Here is a 20,688-nt window from a genome sequence, read left to right on the forward strand (position 1 = left end):
CTTGTTTACAGTTTTCAATTCACTCATTCGCTTTTTGCAGCTTCTTTCTTCTCTTTTTCAAATCATTTATCCTACGACTTGCCTATATCCATTCTTAATCCACCTCAGCTGCACCCCGTTTGCAATCTCGCTCCCTTTGCTTCCTCGAGCTAATAGCCCCCCTTAGCCTCACTCTCAGCTTCTCAATCCTCATACCTTGAACAGCATACCACATACCTACATCATCACCAACCCCTTCACATGTACCACCCCATCAACACATGAAACTACACGCACGCCACGTGCACTATACTCCATCTTAAAAGACCAAAAACTGAAAAGCAGGCAAGCTAAGAAAAAGAAAGAAAAAAACCACCACTCGGACATCAAAAGCCCTATTGCCGCGCCGAGATCGAGTCCGGCGTCGACAAAGCCTCCACTTGGCTCCCGAGGCCTCTCTCCTTTGGCACTAGTTTTTTTCCCTTTTCCTCAATGATTGAGCTTTTGGGCTTTGAGTAGCGCCGCGGAATTCCATAAGTATACAACTCCGTGTGTGTGAATCGTTCACCCAAAGTCCTTGCTTTTTTTTTCCCTTGGTTCTACCCACCCCCCCTCCCCCTTCCCGCTCATTCTCATCCGACTCACACACCACTCATTCGTTCTATGCCTTCAAGAGACACGGGCTCTCTTTTTCTTTTCTTTCATTCCTTGATATAGGGTTTCTACCTTTTTTTCTTTTCTTATTTGTCCCTTGAATCTATTCATCTTTTCCATCTACAACCATCGTCAACGCCGTTCTACAACACTCTTTCAACTTACTCAATTGCCCTTTCGGTTCTCAAACGATCTATCCCCTTGTTTAATAGCTGGTCTCTACTTTCACTCACGCCTGCAAGCCAGGTAACCCTAAAACTCACCTTACTTTTCCATCCTTGCTCTGATGTAACCCAATCTCAACCCATCACCACCATCTAAGAACCACAACCATCATCATGGCTCATAACACTGCCATGGCTCCACAAACTCCTCCTCTACGGCCCATCCTCTTTGCCGACACCAAATCAAAACCCCAGCTCCGCATAGTCGATACCTCTCTCAGCCCGGATGAGATTCACTACCTCGACGAAGACGACTTCGACAACCGGCCATGCTCCCCCCCAGTCACCCGTATCATCGTCCCCCCTGGGAAGACGCCACCTCAACTACATCCGCCAGCATCCCGTCCACGCCCACAACTCAAATCAGCATCCACGAACCCCTACTCTCCCACGATCTCTCCAGCAAGGCCTCGTTATCCGAGCCCGTCGTCAAAGAGATCAAGGTCCCTCCCGAGTCTTTTGGGGGACCCATCGCTCACCTATCGCCGCAATGGGACCTCCGCGGCGACATCTACACCTTTTCCTTCTGGACCTCGCCAAAAGCCGCCAGCGCCCTTCCCGAACACGCCTACTCTCCCCTCGAGGGAGTCACCTCCTTTGCCGATGAGACTTACAGCCGTCCGGTTGGCGGGCTGAGCATGATCCAAATCCTGAGCTATAGGGATTCACCGATAGGCCCGTATGATGAGATGCTGGTTGCGCCGGGCAGCTTTGACTGGGAGAGAACGGAGGCGGATGGCAAGAAGACGAGGGGATGCAACCCGAAGATTACGAGGATTTACGTGTCAACGCCAAACAGCTGCTTCAACGGGAGGACGAGTAAGTACAGCTTCTTGGTGTATATGTTTATATATGCATATACATGGTTATATATCTCTCATGTTACTGGACAAAATCAAAGAATCAAGACTAACACGCTCTCCAGACTGGAACGTCCCCAAGCATCTCGCCAAATTCGTCTGGGACCACCACCCCGACGGCTCCACCACCATCAAAATCTACCCCCACGACGACCCTCTCAACGCAGACGAATCCCAGCCCAGCGCGAGGCCCTTTTTCCAAACCACCTTCAAGCCAATGTCGCTCGTCCCGCGCTTCCCCTTCGCCACCAGCTGGGCCGACCGCCTCGGCTTCAACACCACCCTCGTCATGCCCCCCCTTGCCCTCGGGCAACGGCACCTACGGCGAGCTCCCCAGCACCGACCGCTGGATCAAGCTCGAGACGAAGCAGTACTGCAGCCGCAGCACGGCCGGGTGGTACGACGTCCAGCAGCCTGACGAGGGTGCTGCCTGTGGCGGGCACGAGAATTTCCTGCCGTGGCTGGGGCGGTGGCAGGTTGGCGTCAAGATGGAGGATGCGTTTTTGTCGTTTGATGTTCCGCAGGAGACGTGGGATAGGGGGAATAAACTAGACGATGCGACATCTGATGATGATAGGAATGACGACAATGACGACGAAAGAGAAGAGGAGCTACGCAAAGGACCGGAGCCAGAGAAATGGAATACGACTTTCTTGCACGACTATTTCACATGACATCTATACTCTGATATTCGCCCTCTCATTCGACGCATCATACGCATAACATCTCTTCATCACACTCCCATACACGTTGAAGGCAAAAGAGGGCAAGGGGGACATCTAAAGGACGGAAGGTTTTCATCATCTAAAAAAAAAAAAACATACACGTACACGACGGCGTTTTTTTCACCATGGAAAGGGGATTGGGATATTATCGAGCAAAAAAAAGGGGGGTCGTTTTTTTCACGGGGTCACACAAACTTACAACTTACAACTCACGCATTTCACATACATGCAACCACGCTTCTTCCCTTTTCCTTTGTCACTGCTCTTCTTTTTCTGTCGTTGATTCATACAACTTTTCATATCGTCAACTTACACGCATACGCTCAAAGCAAACTTCTCTTTACAAGCTACAACAAGTACATTTTTACACTACCGGCACAAGCACAGCACAAAACATTAATTCCAGTCGTTTCCTTTTTTTTTCGTCGTTCCCCCCCCTTTTTTTAACATAGCGACGAGTTGATTGATTAAACATGGCTTCTTCTTTTCTTTTCTCTAATACTATATATACACTATACATAGAACGATAGAGCTTTCGTTATACTTGTGTAAGGACATGGGTGTGTTCATACCTACCCATATCCATGCGGCTCTCAGATTGCAAAATCTTCATAATCAAACATGTAACATCAAAGTCGAACAAATTAAATGTTTACAACTCAAAACTTCATAACCAGAGCATCATAACCAGAGCGTAGTATATCATATTGTGCTATCGTCAAAAAATCTATCTAGCATATTTAAATCTCAATGTCATCGTCCTTCATCACAACCCTCCCTGTTTAAAACCTTTCAAACGAATAACAGGAGAAGAGAAAATAAAAAGAAAAACAAAGACCAAGGCCCATCAAACCCCCCCTGCGCCATTGCAATGAATTCGCCAATCCCATCAGAGCTCTCATAAACAACCGTCCACTCCTTGCTCTCTGCCTTGTGCAGCTGTGCCATCTCCCTTGTCTAGCCAAAGTAGTACCGTTTGCTAACATATGCGCGCACACATACAAACACGGCTCCCTCTCTTCCCCATCGCCCAATTAGAAACCGTCTATAGTCTTGCCGTTCAGGCCAGGGCCAAGTTGACATGCCCATGACATGCCAATGTACCTCCTCTTTCAACTCGCTGATAAATAGTCCATAGTCTGCAAGTTTGAGACCGTATAAAAGGCCTACTCATACCCATTGACTCGCTTCCAAACATGTTCCTTGTCTCCTAATGCGGTGTGTGTAAGATCCGCCAGGAACTGCAAAAGAATTCTGCCTTCTCTTGGCTCAATCGGCCACGGCCAATCTTTGATAAGAGGTTGTTTCCCACAGGTGCTTTGCAAGATATCGTTGTCCTGATCGAGGCTTCGAGATAGAGCACGCCATACCAATCAAGATCCAAAACACGGCTTGCTCATGTTACCGAGCCCATCGCAAAGATCTGTCGGCTATCGCGTTGCTCTCTTCCGCTTTAATTTTTGTTTTCGCGAATTTTGCCGTGTCCCGCGACTACGTGTGGCGGCTCCGAGGAGCCACCACTTCTCGAGCGTAAAATTCAACGAGCATCGTGGCATATGCCTCCAGCTCTTCCACTGGAATGGCAAGTCGGAAGTCGTTGAGCACCAGGAACTGGAGTTCCAAGTGGTTCAACTCCGGCAGAGGAAGTCCGCCAACCTAGCGATAGTTAGTATCAAAGCCAGGAGAGGAAGAAACGGGTAGGTTTGTTATCCCGTGTTCGCTCACCTTTGCATATCGAGAATTGGTGTAAAAGACATCCGAGAAGAATTTGCTGGAGCAAGTTACTCCGGCAATGATCAATCGGTGGATATTGAAGCTGTCAACCACGAAATACGCCGCTGGGGTTGGCAAGCCAAGGGAGCGCTCAGCCGCGGGTGTCGCACCTCTGCCTGCCGAGCGAGCGTATCTAGATGGCGGGTCAACCATGACCTCGTCGTCGTCGTCACTTTCGTCGTCGGCAAGATCTTCGTCGCTCTCATCAGGGCTCCTCGAGGCATCGCCCATCGGGGTATCATGGGACGCGACGGACATGGCCCCTCGCGGCCGCGATGCCGATGACCGTCTGCTGCCCTCGGTTCGAGACACCATGTCATTGACCTTTTCCGTCATGCGGTCAAAGTAGACTAGCAGACTCAAGAATACTTCATAAGTAGTCGGGCAGTACTTGTCGATGCGCGAGAGGTAGCTCAAGATGGTGATGGCGGGAACGTTTTTGCCGTGGAACGCAAGCACCGAGTGGCTAAGCGGACTCATCTGGGAACCGCCGTGGGCGTCTGCGTTCTGGTTGGCCTGCTGCTGGTGGGCAACATTGCGCTGCATGGCGTCGTGCTGCAGATCGTTTGTAGTAGTGATCTTGGTCAACAGAGCGGCGACCATTTCGATGACATCGCCAATAGGCATTGCGCTAATCTCGTACTTGGTCTGATGCAGCGGCGGGTCGTGGAGGATGCCGGACTGGCCCCCATCGCCAGCCAAGTCGGCTTCCGCGAGCTTTTCTATGTGCGCGAGATCGCGGATGTGGACCACATTCTGTTCGGGGACGGACGAGGCAGACGTGGACGAGACCAGGTACGAGTCGGAGCCGGCGGCTTGGCCAGATCTTAGAGGATAATCATCCGACGCGGGCGAGGGCTGTTGGTTCTGAGGCGCTGTCGGGTCCGAGGCTGTCGGAGGTTGGTGCTGGTGCTGGCCAGCTGCGGAGACGCCGTCTCCAATCTGGGATGCCATGGACGCTCGATTCTCATCGTCGGCGGCAACAGGGCCGGGAACAGCTGCTGGAGACGAGGACGGCGGCGGCGAGGGGAAGCGCGACGCTCCGCCAGAGGATGCCGAGCGCGAAGTCGACTGCGCTGCCAGCGCCTGGCCCTGCTGCGCCGACTGGGCGGCGGTGCTCCTGTTGGCGCTGGGCTGGGAATCCGGCGCTGACGCCGAGGTCGACGCCGATGCTGCTGATGTCTGAGACCGCGGCACGGAGCCAGACAACCGGTGCCGGCTGGACGAGCGGTAGGGGGCGGGATCGTGGGTCTGGCTTTCCTGGCGCTGCGGTATGGCGGACGAGGAGCTGGAGATCATGCTGTGGAAGCGCGCGAGGTCAGGAACAAAGTCGCCGATTACGGCTGCCATTGCATCGTATGCGGGAACAGGGGCGCGCGTGTTGGATCAGAGGCCGTGGGCTTGGTTTGGGTTGGAAATGGAGATGCAGAAGCAGATGGCGATGCAGCTTCTGTCTGGGTTTGGGAGGAGGGGGGCGAGAATGCGGCTGCGACGGGTCCGGCAAGCAAGGAAAGGCAGAGAAGAAAGAAGATGAAGTATTAAAACAGATGACCGGCAACTAAAGGCGCAGGAAAAGTCATTAAAAATTAGCACAAAGGAAAACAGATGCGTGTGCAGTCGTGAAGGAATTCGAACAAGACAGCTGCGACAAGCGCAGTTGGGCTGGGGAGGAGAAGAAGAGGAAAAAAAATGGAAGAGGCAACGCGAGTTAGAGATCCGGGCCGCATGGAGACAAGTCGGCAAGAGGCGCTGGCGGTTTAGGGGAGCTGCGCGGCGAACGAACCACTGGGCCGTGGTGAAGGCGTGCGCTGCAGGGGAGCGCTGTAGTGGCGGCCACAGTGGGTGGTAGCGGCTGTGGGGGGCTCTTGGTGGACGGGAACAGTGGGCAGTGAGGGGAAGAGAAGCTGAACCGTCGAATGGTTCGAGCACATGCAAAGGCCGTCGACTTCAACGACAACACAACGGGAGAGAGATGTCACTTGGCATCTGCCTCTGAGAGATGAGGGCTTTATTTGCTGAGAAGCGAGATGGTGACAAGAGGGTTTCTCTTCCTCTTTTTTCTCTCTTTTTCTTGTCTCCTTTTCTCTCTCTTGGATCTTCCTATAACAAACAAGCAGCCCTTGCTTCCCAATCTCACACAACTGCCACATGCAAGGAACCTCGAGACGAGAGAGCAAAGCCCCGACATCGCTCTCTCGGTATCTTCCAACGCTTTTGCGCCGTCCCAAGCCGTGTGGCATCTGGCGCTGGTGATTTGACATGAATCAAGGCCGCTCAGCCCCTCAGCGCCAGCCATCCATCCAACCTCAAGGCGATCTCCGGTGGCTCTCGACCGGGCCACTGTGGCGCCGCCGCTCAACGTCACCTACAGCCTCGGTGGCGAAGGGGAGCGCGCTGAGGGGTCCTTGGGTCCATTGATATTCAAGACAATTGAGCCTCTAATGGCAGCGGCAGTGCAGAGCAGAGCTGCACGCAGCGGTGCTAGGCGGAGATAGGCAGGTCTGGGCAGTGGGATATGTAGGGAGCTTCTAAGCTTGTGGTGCCTGGAGCTTCGGGGACAAAAACCCTGCCCTGCAGAGAGGCATCGACGGTTCATCAAAGCGGGGACCTGCAATGCGAGCAGAAGAGGAGGGGCAGAAGCAAGACATGAAGAAAGAGGGAGGGGAAGAGACGAGATGAAAATCGTTGCAGACTCACAGCCTAATGAACAGCAAAGAGAAGACGAGGCTCCCTCGATACTGTGATGCGAGATAGTATGGTTAGACGATGGGATGATACAAGTTCGCGCGTATGTGTACGGATGAGGGGTTGGGCTCCAATACAGCCAGTGACGGTTTCTATCAGAAGCTGGATGGGTGAAGACGCCAGCGAAAATAGAGCTGTTTGCCCCCAAGCAAATCCGGCCACGAGCAGCACGGCTCAATCTGCCTCACGATCGGATCGATCTCGAAGGAGGAGCGCAGAAGAGTGAAGGGCCAGGGTTGTTTTCTTGGGACAGAAACCCACGAGGCGGACCAGCCACAGGAGCAGAGAAGAAGCCACCACCACCGCCGGGCAGGGCGATTGCCAACTAGCAATGTTGTATGTGCGTGTGTCCAAGCCTCGTTCGGGTAGGCCAGAAGCTAGCCGTGTATAGACAGAGGCTGCTATTACGCTTTGAAAGCCTCGATATAGGTACAGGTAGTAGAGAAGATGCGGACGTTTGGGTCTGGGCTCGAGCCACTGGGAAAAGAGGGGGGATGGGGAGACAAGGAACTGCAGCAGTGCCGGGAGAAGAGAGAGAAAAGGATGGGAGAGAGGGGATAAATGGAATGCACCAATGTGTGTGCCAGCCTGTGCAGCTGTATATGTACCTCTATCTGTATGGATGTAAGTCGCCGTGCGCAGGGCAAACGGGTTGGCAGTGGAGATGCCGATGCAATGCAGCAAGAATAGACGCTTCAGCGTATAGATCAAGAACAAGAGCAGCCTCGACTTGATGGTGTTGAAGAAACCCAGAAGCAAATGCACGCTTCTGCTCCTCCTGGACCTCCTCTCGGCGATGGAGAAACGAAGCAGGATGCGGCTGATAAAGAGATATGACGATGAATTATTGGGAAGAAGGGAAAAAAAAACAGGTTGTTACGAGCGAGATGGGAACGGGGCCACCCGCGATCAGGGCACAAGCAGGAGGGTGTGTCCACTGCTCAGGCACTATAAGTAAGTGCTCTGGTTTATTGATACTGGCAACTGAGCATATCGGACGTGTTTTTGTTCTTCTCTTCTCTGTGCAAATTCAGCTCAGCTCAGCTCAGCTCAGCTCGCTTACTCCTTTGTTCGAAACACCATTCCGTCATCCCAGATTCACAAGCACAGCTAACAAACAGGGAGAATGCCTGCAAATCCAGCAACAGCGATAAGCAAAAGAGAACAAATAAGAGCAAGTACCAAAAAAAAAAAGGCATAAACACCACCCTCTTCTGTCCAACCCTCGTCCAACGTGCCCCCTCCAAGCTCCGATGCTGTACAAGCCCATGCTCTGCCAAACCGCCCCCCATTTCGATGCTTCTCATAGGCCCCAGACGCTTAGAAAAGCAGCTTCGCTTCTCAGCCAAGACATGCCGCACGTGGGCTGCTCAAAAGGTCCAGAACTTGCAAGGGGTGCCTTGTTTACTGCCTTGGTAAGCAGCTTTGGTCGCTTGTGATTGGCGGCTAGGCCAGGTGCAAATGCACACAAGCAGAGAATTAGCGGCGGCGACCTTGTTTTTAGCAGCACGAACGTTTAAATCGTAGCTCATAGGCTGTTAACGTGCCGCGCAGCTTCCAATCCCCATCTTGATGCTACTGATGTTTCCTCTTTGTAATTGCAGTGTGTTCAGCGTTGCATCTCTAATTGAGCTTGACGAGTACATGAAAAATACATGCATGAGGCAATGTCGCATTTCCAAGTTGTGCGAGGACCCCTATTTCTCCTTGTCTCAATTGATGCCATCACCTCCATGCCCATCACTGCCGTTTCTTACATGGCCCAATACGTCAGCTCCCCTCAATGCCACTCAAAGGCTCTCCAATGGAGGGGGACCATGACAGGATGAGAGTCGCTGCCAGGCTTGGCTCCGGCGTCACTAAAATGCTTATTTTCGCCGATCTGCGGTCCCCTCAGTGGATTAGTAGCTTTACAACAAAAAGCAATCAAGATATAGGCATGCCATCAGTAATGTGTTATGCAGTATGCTGCAATGCATCGCCTGTAGGAGGGGAGCAAATTTGTAGATCAGTGCTTCTCCCACCCGCTGGGAGCTGGATATGCATACTCTACCATCATCGTCTCAACGGTGCGGTGCAGTGCATCCACCCATTTATCGCAGGGCCACCATTCAAGTTAGCTTGCCTCTGCCTTTGAGCCGCAGTGCACATCTTTCATCGAGATCATTTGCCTTGCATCACCAGCCCTTCCCCCCGCGATGCCCAAGAAAGAGATTGCTCGTATGACCTGTTTGACTTGTAGTCTGCAGGTATCATTTGCCACAACTCCTAGGCTTAGTGCCTACCCTACTGCCTACGTCACATGCCGAGATGGGCACGCTTGAACATGACAACACAAAGGCCGGCAATATGCCTTTTGTCGCTGGATTAGCCTTGTTGCCTAATGCTGTTGAATCTACCAGACCCTTCGTCCCCCCAGTACTATTTACATATCTACAACCTTACTAAATAATGTTGCACGCATGATAGAAGCAGTAAAAGCGGCAGGGATAGAGACATTACCAGTTAAGAAGGCAGAAGTATAGAGAGACCAGAAGCAATAGAACCACACGTGTCAGTGTATAGAAGAGACTCTTCGCTGCCAGATATCCACATCCGCATGCAGCGAGGTAGGGAACATCTTTCAATTACTTGCCCAGCCCGCACCAGCAACATTTTTTGAAGACCATGTTCTTGTACACGGAGCAGTAATTGTAGCCACCCCCATTGTTCAACTTCATCTGTCTTCTTCTCTTCTCTTACTTAAATGCACAAGGCTCTCACATTTGTTGCTACATTTGAAAGAACCTTGTTCCCTTTTCTTTCAACCTGAATTCTCTCTATTGAGACAGCCAGCATAACCCTCGTTTATACATCTTAAAGACCAGTAGAATACTCAGGCAACTTATAGCACAGCCCTGGTCGGTTCCTTCAAGTCAACATTTGATCTCATCATTCCATCTTCACTCGCTTCAATAACCGAGTATCCAATTAACAGTCACCGGCATCTCATTGTCTCTAACAAGTATGGATCTAGTCGATCAGTCTATTGTCGACTGCCACCTCAGCTATACAGCAAATGCTCATGGACTGTTCACACGGCCATGCCTATTCTGCCATCATCCACCCATCTAGTCCTGTCGCACCTTGTAGTCTGAATCCGGCAGGTACAGGTGTCGGTCGGCTCCCTTCTTCGTCAATACAACCATGCGAATAACACCACCAGAGCTTCCATCCCACTTGATCGCTTCTCTTAGCGCGCCCTTGACAAAGGCGACTGCTTCTGCTTCCTCCATGCCCTCCTTCCAATTGGCGTCACAGTATCCGTAAATGTATGTCGATCCTGAACCGCCGATTGCGTATGCCTGCTTGTGCAATGAACCTCCTAGGGGGATGGAGTACACCTGGCCGCCGAATCGCTCGTCCCAGCCCGCAATAATCAGACCAGCTCTATGCTACGTTAGCACTCACTCGCTCATTCTTTCCATGGCTCAAGTGAAAACAAGATGTTACTGACGATAATCTGTCCTTGTTGGCGTAGCAAATCTCCTGGAAGATGGAGGCTGCAGTCTGTGTCATCGGGGGCTTTCCGCTCTGCATGGCAAAGAGACCCAGTTGGTATTGGACAATGTCGGCAACGGCTTGCGTATCGGCGGCGGAGCCAGATCGGCAGCACCAGATGGTGTCGTGTACTCGGGTCAGCTTGTCTGTTACTCGATTGGCGATGTAAGCGCCGGTGGTTGTCCTCGAATCAGCTCCTATAGGCCCGGTAGTCAGCATCCATCCCTAAAGGTGCGCCTCTGATGGTGCTGTCATACCCAGAATAACTCCATCCTTGAATGTCACAGCCATGCTATCGTCTGGTTAGGTCGCTATTCGTTTTGGCGGGGTGGAGGAGCATACATAGAAGTACCCAAGCTGGCATTTGGTTAGTAAAACAATCTTGATGCCATAATTTCTAGATATTTATGGACTCACTTGACTTCTCCCTTCTTCAACCGATCCATATCGACATGAATGCCATCTGTTTGTCCATCAAGTCAACGAGGGGTCATCGGCAGAATGCCGGGCTGCAGCTCGCAAACCGTACCTTCATTCAGCACACCAGCATGGCCAAACTCCATTGTGACTGAAGAATTGCAATGTAAAATCGTAAAGGTATCGGTAGATTCGAGGGTATCGCGGATGGCAGGTCGTCGATGTGCTGTTTGGTGGTTGCGTAGCTGCGCTGATGTCTGGGAAGGCTGGAGCTCGCTGCTAGCACTACCGCCACATCAAAGCTCAGGCAGCTCTGAGAACGCGCAGCCGCGCCGTCCGGCCCCACATTTGCGTCAACACATGACATGACACGTGATATAAAATAATCAGGATGCTATTAGCAGAGATGACGGCATTTAAGTAGTATAACCAGTTGGATATAATGGAGGATTGCACGGAATTGATATGCTAGAGGTTCCCTTATGGGTTAGATACAATGGTTGCTCAAAATCCATGCATGTGCTGCAGTATAGGGCAGGACCGTAGTCCAAGAATGAGCTTCTGGACCGTCCAAGAAGCGCTATATCAAGAGAAAAAGACGTAGGTTTGCCTGCTACTTTTCTAAACAAATTACAGAGACGATTCGCGAGTCTATTTCTAGTTATTATTACGATTAATCCAAATCTATTCTTTGGCCAACTCCGTGTCAACCGCTTTGCCTTCCTTCTTCTTCTTATCTTCACCTCCACAGCCACAGTCATAAAAGTCACCAATGTTGTTGCAGTCAAAGATGGGTTTCTTCAGCCTCTCATTGACTAGGTTATGTACGAAGCATAGCCAGCCAGCGGCCGCGTTGCGACTGCTCGTCTGGGGAGGGTAATCCTCCAAAATGCCCCGGAAGTGCTTTGCGCAGTCACCGCATGGATATAGCCGGCTGAAGAGATAGACAAACGACTCGAGAGTCTTGCGTTCTTCCGGTGTAGGCTCTTCGGGGAATCGAGCGACCATTGTATGCATGAATTTCCATGTTGCGCGGCCTAGTTCGGCTCTATATCGATGGGAGAAACAGAAACGTTAGGGCCAGCTGCGTACAAAACCAATGATACCAGCAATAGCATCATGGGCGAAAGGGAGAGAGAGGGAGAGAGACATACTTGAGCGTTGCATTCTCCAGCTTGGGTGCTATTGACTCTCCTCCAAGCAGACTAGCCGGCATATCAGGCAGGTCCACTTTGAACTCCGACCTGGATTCTGCCGGCGACTCGCCCATCGGCGCCGGGATTCGATCCACATGGTGGCTGGACGAGCCCGAGAAGAAGTAGGTGATGCTGAAGAAGAGGCACACGCCCAGCAGGATGGACAGCGTGAGGTGCTGACGGCGCGCCATGGTTTGGAATGGCAGGAGAAGAGAGCCTCTCTCTCCCTCGAGCTCTTTAGACAGGAGAAGGAAGGGGAAAAATAAGCCACGGTTTATCAGGGGATTTGTCGCATGATGGGCTCGAGCCACAGCCGCGACGCCACAAGGGCGAGATGATGGGCCCACGTTTTCGCGGAGGGGGGGTGGGGTCAAAGTTTGTTGTGCGCAATCTGGCGCCACAGATGTTAGATGCCGGGCGATGGCCGAGATCAGATCTGCCCATCTGACATGGCGATTCAAGTTGCTGGAGATTTGTTGCCCGCAACCAAGAGCCGTATTACGCGTGTGCGGATTGGCGATCAGATCCCAAGCGGCCAATTCTGCTGGTGTTGCATTCGCTGGATGGGATGCTGATGCTGTATGAGCTGATGATTACTTGGGATGGAGAGTTGGAGCGGAGGATTTACGTTTAGCGCCTATTTAGCCGACTACCCTGTAACCCGAATAGGTCAGTAGAGGGGATTTGCAAAGGTTATTGACCGTACAATGGCCATGTTCCTCTTGTATCACCCGGTTTTCACTGCTTATGGGTACCCAAGGTAGAGAATTGCTTTGTGTGGCCAAGTTTCTCACGCTTGCTGACTTGTACTCGTAGTACGCATATCGGCATGTTGCATTAGGTTCTTGTTTGCTGCATTGCCACTGGCTAGTCCACGAATGGGTCGTCAGCGTGCAGTTAAGAATCACGATACTAGTATTGGCGATCCGCAGAGGATTTACCCGCCGTCAGCCAGCCCATGCTGCTGCAGATTCGTCTTAATGACACCGCTACACTCTTCTCTTTCAACCAATATTTTCTGACTCCGTGAGCGGTACAGAAGTAGAGCCGGGCGATCTGGTCTGGCGGGATCCATCTCAACCCAGCACTAACGAGCAGTGACATGTCAAGATTAGAATGAACGGAGCCCTCATTATGATATCCTCTGTCTCAGCGTGGACAAACTGCTGACAATCTGATCCGACTTTCGTCATCGCAACGGTCCCATTGCGGGAAGACCCTTGAATATGTAGGTGTATGTACGCACGTCAATCTTATCGACATGAAGGATTTCGGTGGCCCCCCCTGTTGGGCCACCACAGTAAGCAGCGTCTACATACATAAGCCCGACAGGGCCTCTTCGCTGCCAGGCTGCCGCTCTTCTCTTGAAGCTCTGTCCCGCCAAGATCAGTCATTTGTTTCTGTTCCCTTCAAGCGACGAAGAAAAGAGAACAATGGTCCGCGGCAAAGAGCTATCGCCGCAACAGCGATCGCAGATCTGCGAGCTGCACAGTCACGGCTATGGCTACAGGCGAATATTCAAGCTGCTGGCAGAAGTGCCGCTTTCAACCATCAAATACACTTGTCAGCAAGAGGCTAAGCGCAAGGAGAACCAGAGCAGGCCTCGGTCCGGGGCACCGCGGAAGTTGCAAGTGCCCAGCAGAGGGCCACGCCGGCGGAAGGACTCTTCGCCAATTCCTGTTGACGATGTGATGCCGCAGAGTTACTCCGAGTTGGATGCTACGCTTCAGAACGTCACTTACCATGACCTGCTGGCCATGGTGGACTGGTCGATATTTCCTACAGAGCAGCTCCATCCGATTGATGGTATAAGTCTGATGGACGATGCAGCAATAGCTCGAATTGATGCCGCAGTAACTCGGATGGATAACTCGATAGCTCATATCGGCAATACATCGCCTCGAATGAACGACATGGCAGCCCAGATGCATCATCACATGCACCCAATGGGTGATCCTACGACGCTTATTGATACTACAATGCCCCAGATCAATGATATGACACCTCATATTCATATAACGCCTCATACGACCAACATGACTCCTCACATCAACGACATACCTCACATCAACGACATAATACCCCAGATCGAGAATACACACATTGACGATACAATAGCCCAAATAAACAGCCTGGCGGCGGATACAGACTTGAGTCTGGCATTCCAGGATCCCATCTACCAAGAGCTCTCTAATCACGACCTCCTCGCCCTGGTCGACTGGTCAATTGTATGGTGAAACAAGGGCGCATCGTGATATAAAGCTTTTTTCTTACGAGAAGTAGATGAAAGAAAACGCCGAGAGTTATATCAACGCACCGTTCACCACGTTGCCCCTGGCTGGTCTTGGGCCGAACGGATGGATGACCTCGTGGCTTGGACTGGGCTATGGTCTGCCACGGCCTTGAGAGGGGCTTCGTGATACCCGCTGGAGCAAGCAAAACTGCTCAATGAGATATGATATGGGACCGATTTTGGAGGGAAAAAAAAAACGTACAATCCAGACCTACTTTGGATATAGGACATGCTCGGGCTTGATCGCCGCTAGTGGCGGGTCAGGCTCCAAACCCAAGTTACAAGCCTCTTTTCGATTTGGCTTTTCTGACCTAGAGCCTGCCTGGCATATGATATGGCGATATATATATGAGAGAAAAATTATTCTTCATGGAGTTATGGCTGGGACTAAGATCCGGCTGCTGGTCTCTGCTGACTTGGATTCAGTAGACAACCTTGGAGCGCCGATGAAATAAGAAAACAGTATAGATTTATAGATACATTGAGCTTTCAGATGCTCTCGATGCAATGGAAGTTTTGTTCTTATTTTGCCATCACAGGGCGTAGTTTCTATTCAGTGTTGTTTTTGACCGACTTTCGACGACGTAACGGATCATTGGGCATAAATCGGGTTTTCTAACATAAATGTCATTAAGGACAAAACTCTCAGCATTCCATCGACTATAATAGCGGTTATATATATAAGATAAAAGACGGCACATATATATCTTGTAAGTACTACTTTTTTTTTTGCATTGCATAGTACTACACAAGCTACGCACTTGGACATTCCATCAGAAGAGCCTGCAACTCATGTATAAGACGTCAGAAGTAGAGAATTGCGAGCATAACAAGAAGAATTGTAGTAAATAACCTTTGTTAATCATGATATATAGCATCTATGAGCGCCTTCCTCTTTATACAACAATGTCAATTTGGAGAATTGATGCAGGCTGTTTTACATTAGGTGGTGGCTGATATATCACGAGAGAGAAACCAGAGAGTATCAAAACGAGACTTGACAGTAGCAACCCATCAACGGCGACAAGATGCATAGCCGTCAGTTGAAGGCATCATCTAGATTGATTCGTCTAGCATTCGCCAATGACCATGTTCTAGGGTAAATAATAAAATTTGTCTGCCAAGCGTTTGAGAATTGGCTAAACATTTAGCTCAAGACTACGCAGCACCAAGCGACGATGAACAATTTGAACTAGGACCAGCCCGTATTCTTGGCAGCGGCGGCTGTTGATAGACTTGCCCCTTTTTCTGGAGTAATACGAGCAGTTATTGCATGATGAGCCGAAAATGAAGATACACCTTGCCGTAAACAGAGGTGGTTATTCCGGTGGGTTTCACTACGCTATCCAGATGGGTTCGTGATAATGACAAACATATGTTCACATATCGAGCAAGACATGGGAGTCACAAGGCTGAGGCTGATTCACCCCAATGCCATCTAATCGCAGCCAACCTGATACTGCTCTGGCGTGTGCCGCAATAGGCGTCAGTAGTACAGCCATATGGGCACGGAGTATCTAGTCCGTGCTCGTATCGGGAGCACTACGCCAATATTGGTCGATTACGGCAGACTAGAGTAGCATCGCATGCTTAAAAAAGAAACAAAAAAAAAAGGAGGCCCCATCCTTGTCCCGTCTCGGTTCGAGGAGAGAGAGGCCTCTCTCAGCTTCTGCTGAAACACAGGACAGAGAGGGGGGGGAAAAAAGTAGAGAGAAACAAAACATCGGGGCCGTGTTCAACACACGCCAAGTTGCTGAGACTTTCCACATTCCGTGAGGCTTGAAACACAAGGAAAAAAAACACAAAAAGAGTGTTTGTTACAGAGTGAGCACCGCCATTCCAGCTGAGGGTGGCCAAGCTTGGACGCGGTGGAAATGAGGGCCTGCGGTGTAAACGGTGTACGTGAGGATGCCAATCCAATAGCGGCTGCTTGGCCAAGCCCCGTAATCTTACACGAGAGCCGTATAAGAGAATCGGTGCATATCGTAAAGACGCGTCCCAAAGAACGGCTACTGCCGCTTCAGTGCGTCGGGAAAGGCCAGACAATCGGGTGAAATGAGGGCTGCACGTGTACAATACGTTGCATGCAATGTACATGTATCCCCGAAGGCCGATGATGCTGGTCCCAACGGCAGAAGTGGCTGCTTGGTACCTTGCAGCGGACGATGACACGGGCCACGCACACGTTGAGAGGGATCCTACAGCACAGATACAGCATGCACGAGCTTCCCTGTAGCGTCGGGAGCGATGGATTTGGATTCGTCCATGAGTACATGTACAAGTGGTGAAAACCCCGTTTTGGTCGAATAGCAGCGCGCCTCATCATGCCTGCCGTACACACCGAAATGCACGTAAAATGAGCACTTGGACGTGGCGGTCATCTTGGCCGCTTCATCAGGTGCCTGTGCATACAACGGCATCTTACAGTAAATGAGCTGATTTCAATCTTGCTCTGTCCTCTGATTATTGGCTGGCCTGGAAGGTCCCGGATCTGAGTCGATTTGCGCCGCATGAATTTGGATGGCTGGCGGCTACCTGATAGCAGTAAATGATCTACAGGCGGTGCCAAGCCGATGTACACGCTACTGGAATTGCTGCAATTAAACGCTTATAACGCGGCTTGCACGTGTACCGACGACTCGGAAACAGGCTCTTTCGTCTTTCCTATTCACACTCTGCGGCTCATGGTTAGCACTTGTATACGGAATTATTGACAGCCACCGTCAATGGCAATGGCGCGCAGCCTCGTCTGCTCTGCTTGGCGCCAGGAACCAGTCCAGTCCAACCGTCGACGCTAAGCCCACTGACAAGCAGGGCCCCTAAACTGCGATAGGCCGCTACAGGAGGGGAAAACCACGCAGGTGAGGAAAAGCTCGGGTTCGACGCCAACGGCCAGCCTGAAGCAGCCGCGGCGGTGCACTGTACGGAGCGGCGTGGGCGCTAGACACGGACAGAAACAAAACGGATGGACGGAATAGGTAGAAGAGAAAAAGCACAGAGTATACAGTAAAAGAAACAAACGGTCCAGAAAAAGAGGATAAAGAAGCCGGCGCTGGAGAATCATGAACATGTACTTTGCAGTACAATGAGCGGTGCAGAGCGACTTTCCAAAGAGCTGGCTTCTCTCTCGGCCGTTAATATTAAAGGCACGACGCCAATCCTGCGCCGAGACGAGCTAACACCTGCTAGCGCTCTCGCTATTGGCCCAGCAGCCCTCCCGGCGCCAGGGGTTCGCGCGGGTGCTCGGACAGGCTGATGCGCAGGTTCCTCGCAGGTCACTTTTGCTGTACTCCGTACCGTGACCCTTGTCATGGACCAGCCAGAGCTTGGCTTTTCCCAGCGATTGTATGTAAGCTCATGGGTCCCAAACTGGGCAGCTCCCGGAACTGGAACGCGACGGCCTCTCTTTTTGCGGATTCCGGAGCCTGGCGAGGGATTTTTTTGTTTTTACGTGTGTGGCAGGCAGGCTATTCCGTGCTTGTTCAGGACAGTGAGTGAGCGTGTGTGCCTGCGCGCAATGAAGTGTGCATTAGCCGCATGTCGTGAGCTTCTACTGCTTACGTCCGACTTATTGGGTGAGCAGACAAGTAAGAGCGGTATGCTGTATTTCTGCTTGGCACTGCAGTGGTGCTACCTTGGCCTGGTCGTTCGAGATAGTATTGCTATATACTGTACAGCAATTGAACCGTAGTACACGGCCGGTACTTGTCCGAAAGCAACGAGGCCATCGTGGAAATGGCGATATCTTTCTTGTCTTGCTCTTTCACCGCGCACAGGCATGTGGCAGTACGAGCGTCGTGGGCTCAGGAACAGGAACCCTGCGCTGCTGAGTAAAAAAGCCACATGCATCAACAATTCAAATCTCCAGTGCAGGCGGTCTTGTCCTCTGTTGCACGGCATGCCTCCGCCACACTTCGGCAGCGAGCTTGAGCTTGATTTTCCCACGGCAATCTGAACCACTGGCGATTGATCGACAGGTCCAGAAGGGCCTGGAGGAAAAAAAAACACACAAGATCATCGATAATCCATAACACCGCTTGGGCGTAAAGGTTGGCAATGGCAGAGAAAGAGAGACGAGGTACTTGTGAGGTACCTGATGAGGCGTCTCGCCGCACCACCAGCTTCTAAAAAAATCATCCGTAGCGTGGGCTCGTGGGCCCCTCAGCCAATGGGGCGCCAGGCCACTGTTTTACCCCTGGCCCGCCTGTGCTGTCCCCCTTCAGGCGCCGCGATGGACCGGTACCTGATGCGCGTTTAAGCCATGCCGCCTGTGCCCACCAGAAGCCGTAACGCTAGGCCGCCCACCGCAAAGTACCGCACTATTTTTCGAGAGCCATTGTGTGCGGTGACAGGCGCAACCCACGCGCTCGCCCACCGAAAAGACGCGGCCCACCATGTGCTGGCCGCTGCCAGTCCCGTTTTGGCGGGTGCAATTTCCAACCCTCGCCGCCTAGAACGGCACGAGTGGCGGTGCTTTTTTCTTTGCTGCTCGCTCTTTGAGGGTCGCATGAATCAAAAGTTTCTTTCATCAGACGAGGGATCCCTCGTTAAGAATCCTTGGGCTTGGCTGGGGACAGGGGTAGAGGATCCCTGCAACGAAAGAGAAAAAAAGCCTGGAGCAGCTTCTCTCTCTCGGTCTCTCTCGCTTGCTTCGTACTGTACAAGTACTGTACAAGTACATGCAATGCCATCTCCCGCCAGTCCCCAGCATTGGACCTCTGGCTGCAGCTGGCGGTACCTGGTTTGCCGCCCGTTGACGCATGTTGGCGCTGTGTATCGCATCCCCGGCCGACGTTGTACCCCGTTTGGGCCAATGCGCCGCAACGTTCATGTTGGTCACCCTCCATTCCAGAGCATCGCCCCCAGCCGCGGTGTGACATCGAGAGAAGAGAATGGAGGGAGGCAGAAGAACGAGGGAGAGCAGAGAAACGCCACTCGCACCGCTGTTGGTGTTGTCGTTGCAGGTGAGCTATCACCGCCTGTACTCGCGCAGCGGCCCCAATGGCGCAGAGTGCAATGACCGTCTTCTTGGCTTCAGTCTCTTGCTGCCGCCCTGCGCACTGGCATGTGCCCCATTAGTCGTAGCATCACTCTGCAATATACTGTACAGTACAAGTACCTACAACAACAGCACGAAAAAGGCATGTCCCGGCCTTGCCTTGAAAGTTGAAACTCTGCGGAGAGCTCCCGTGGCATGGCATCCCCTGTCAGCGCCGCGCACTGCGCTTGGAGGTACCGGTACAAGCCCGCCGGCATGCAGCCCCGTACCCTCCAGCCCTGCTGCCCGCAAGAGGCCCCTGCACGGTACCTGCAACAGTACCTGGCCCTGCACCCGCTGGGCGGTATCGCGACCCGTCGTCGCGCAGCGCTAGAGCCCATCCGACTTAAACAATTTCTGCTCTGCTGCTCTGTCGTCTCCTCGTTTTCTGTCCCCTGCCAAAAGACCTCCCACACCCCCCTGTTTTGTGTTTCCCATCCACAGTCTCTCGTTCCTCGTTCGCTTGCGGCGCAATCTCCAAGTCTTATTTCCTCGCCCTCCTTCCCTTTCGTCGTCGTCCTCCTTCCCTTCGCAATCCATCGCCATCCCGCTCATTCGACAAACTCCCGCCAGGCGACGTGGTTCCCTCCCTTTATCGACTTCTCGACCCCCAGCGCTGCTCGCTTCGCGCGTCAACGCCGCTCTGTCGAGAACTCCGGCGTTTTTCATGACTTGAACGACCCCAGGGGCCTCGGGAGGTTCTCGCCACGCTTTTTGCTTTTCACTCTCGTTCGAAAACTTGCGAAAAACCAGGCTCCCCACGATCCAACGCGGCTGCGCTCCCCACGGTGACGGACGCTATATGACGATTTATTCAACAACCCGACGCTCATTTAATTGAATTTTTTATTTATACCGCACATACGTATTACAAAATGTAAGTGTTTTATTATCGGATATCGCTTGGTGGTGGAAGGAGGGATTGGTTATTAGTGGGAAGGCGTGTAAGAGCGAGGACAAGAGGAGGCAGAAGCAACGCAAAGGAGAGACGAGACGATTGCGCTCGAGGTGTCATGCGGTCGGCCGCCGGGTATTTGCTTGTTCTTGATATCAACGCAATCTAAAATTGCATGGCTCAATTGGATAATGTCGACAGCGGGCAGATCTGAAGACCCATACGCTCGTGTTGGGAAAACACCAGATTGTTGACACGCTGGAGAAGCTCTCCGCTGACTTGACATCGCAGACTAACACGCTCTTTGACATTTGTCAATTACATTCGTTGAAAACTGTTCCTGGCAGTA

General features: G+C 51.9%; 7 protein-coding genes across 7 annotated transcripts; 4 read left to right on the top strand and 3 right to left on the bottom strand.

The window, feature by feature from the left end:
• Positions 1 to 1,126: 1,126 nt before the first annotated feature.
• TrAtP1_012217 (uncharacterized protein) lies at positions 1,127 to 2,135 on the top strand (the record flags this gene model as incomplete). Its single annotated transcript, XM_014090368.2, has 2 exons — positions 1,127 to 1,676; positions 1,783 to 2,135. The coding sequence occupies 2 exons, from the start codon at positions 1,127 to 1,129 to the stop codon at positions 2,133 to 2,135; spliced, it is 903 nt and encodes a 300-aa protein (XP_013945843.2).
• A 70-nt stretch (positions 2,136 to 2,205) lies between these two features.
• Positions 2,206 to 2,391, top strand: TrAtP1_012218 (uncharacterized protein; the record flags this gene model as incomplete). Its single annotated transcript, XM_066115436.1, has 1 exon — positions 2,206 to 2,391. One exon carries the CDS (start codon positions 2,206 to 2,208, stop codon positions 2,389 to 2,391), a length of 186 nt encoding a protein of 61 aa, XP_065971534.1.
• A 1,542-nt stretch (positions 2,392 to 3,933) lies between these two features.
• TrAtP1_012219 (uncharacterized protein) lies at positions 3,934 to 5,565 on the bottom strand (the record flags this gene model as incomplete). Its single annotated transcript, XM_014090367.2, has 2 exons — positions 3,934 to 4,098; positions 4,168 to 5,565. 2 exons carry the CDS (start codon positions 5,563 to 5,565, stop codon positions 3,934 to 3,936), a joined length of 1,563 nt encoding a protein of 520 aa, XP_013945842.2.
• A 4,365-nt stretch (positions 5,566 to 9,930) lies between these two features.
• On the bottom strand, positions 9,931 to 11,177 carry TrAtP1_012220 (uncharacterized protein). The gene is made up of 6 exons (XM_014090366.2): positions 11,030 to 11,177; positions 10,918 to 10,963; positions 10,843 to 10,857; positions 10,758 to 10,792; positions 10,457 to 10,697; positions 9,931 to 10,389 (listed from the first exon to the last, which is right to left on the bottom strand). The coding sequence occupies exons 1-6, from the start codon at positions 11,061 to 11,063 to the stop codon at positions 10,071 to 10,073; spliced, it is 690 nt and encodes a 229-aa protein (XP_013945841.1). The 5' UTR covers positions 11,064 to 11,177; the 3' UTR covers positions 9,931 to 10,070.
• A 171-nt stretch (positions 11,178 to 11,348) lies between these two features.
• TrAtP1_012221 (uncharacterized protein) lies at positions 11,349 to 12,357 on the bottom strand. Its single transcript, XM_014090030.2, has 2 exons — positions 12,072 to 12,357; positions 11,349 to 11,965 (listed from the first exon to the last, which is right to left on the bottom strand). Exons 1-2 carry the CDS (start codon positions 12,302 to 12,304, stop codon positions 11,602 to 11,604), a joined length of 597 nt encoding a protein of 198 aa, XP_013945505.2. The 5' UTR covers positions 12,305 to 12,357; the 3' UTR covers positions 11,349 to 11,601.
• Positions 12,358 to 12,869: 512 nt separating this feature from the next.
• On the top strand, positions 12,870 to 14,940 carry TrAtP1_013373 (uncharacterized protein). Its single transcript, XM_066115890.1, has 2 exons — positions 12,870 to 14,341; positions 14,397 to 14,940. Exons 1-2 carry the CDS (start codon positions 13,547 to 13,549, stop codon positions 14,517 to 14,519), a joined length of 918 nt encoding a protein of 305 aa, XP_065971535.1. The 5' UTR covers positions 12,870 to 13,546; the 3' UTR covers positions 14,520 to 14,940.
• Positions 14,941 to 19,660: 4,720 nt separating this feature from the next.
• TrAtP1_012222 (uncharacterized protein) lies at positions 19,661 to 20,236 on the top strand (the record flags this gene model as incomplete). The annotated part of the gene is made up of 1 exon (XM_066115437.1): positions 19,661 to 20,236. One exon carries the CDS (start codon positions 19,661 to 19,663, stop codon positions 20,234 to 20,236), a length of 576 nt encoding a protein of 191 aa, XP_065971536.1.
• Between the last annotated feature and the right edge of the window lie 452 nt (positions 20,237 to 20,688).

The sequence above is a fragment of the Trichoderma atroviride genome, chromosome 7, assembly GCF_020647795.1.
Source record: "Trichoderma atroviride chromosome 7, complete sequence".
Taxonomy (NCBI): domain Eukaryota; kingdom Fungi; phylum Ascomycota; class Sordariomycetes; order Hypocreales; family Hypocreaceae; genus Trichoderma; species Trichoderma atroviride.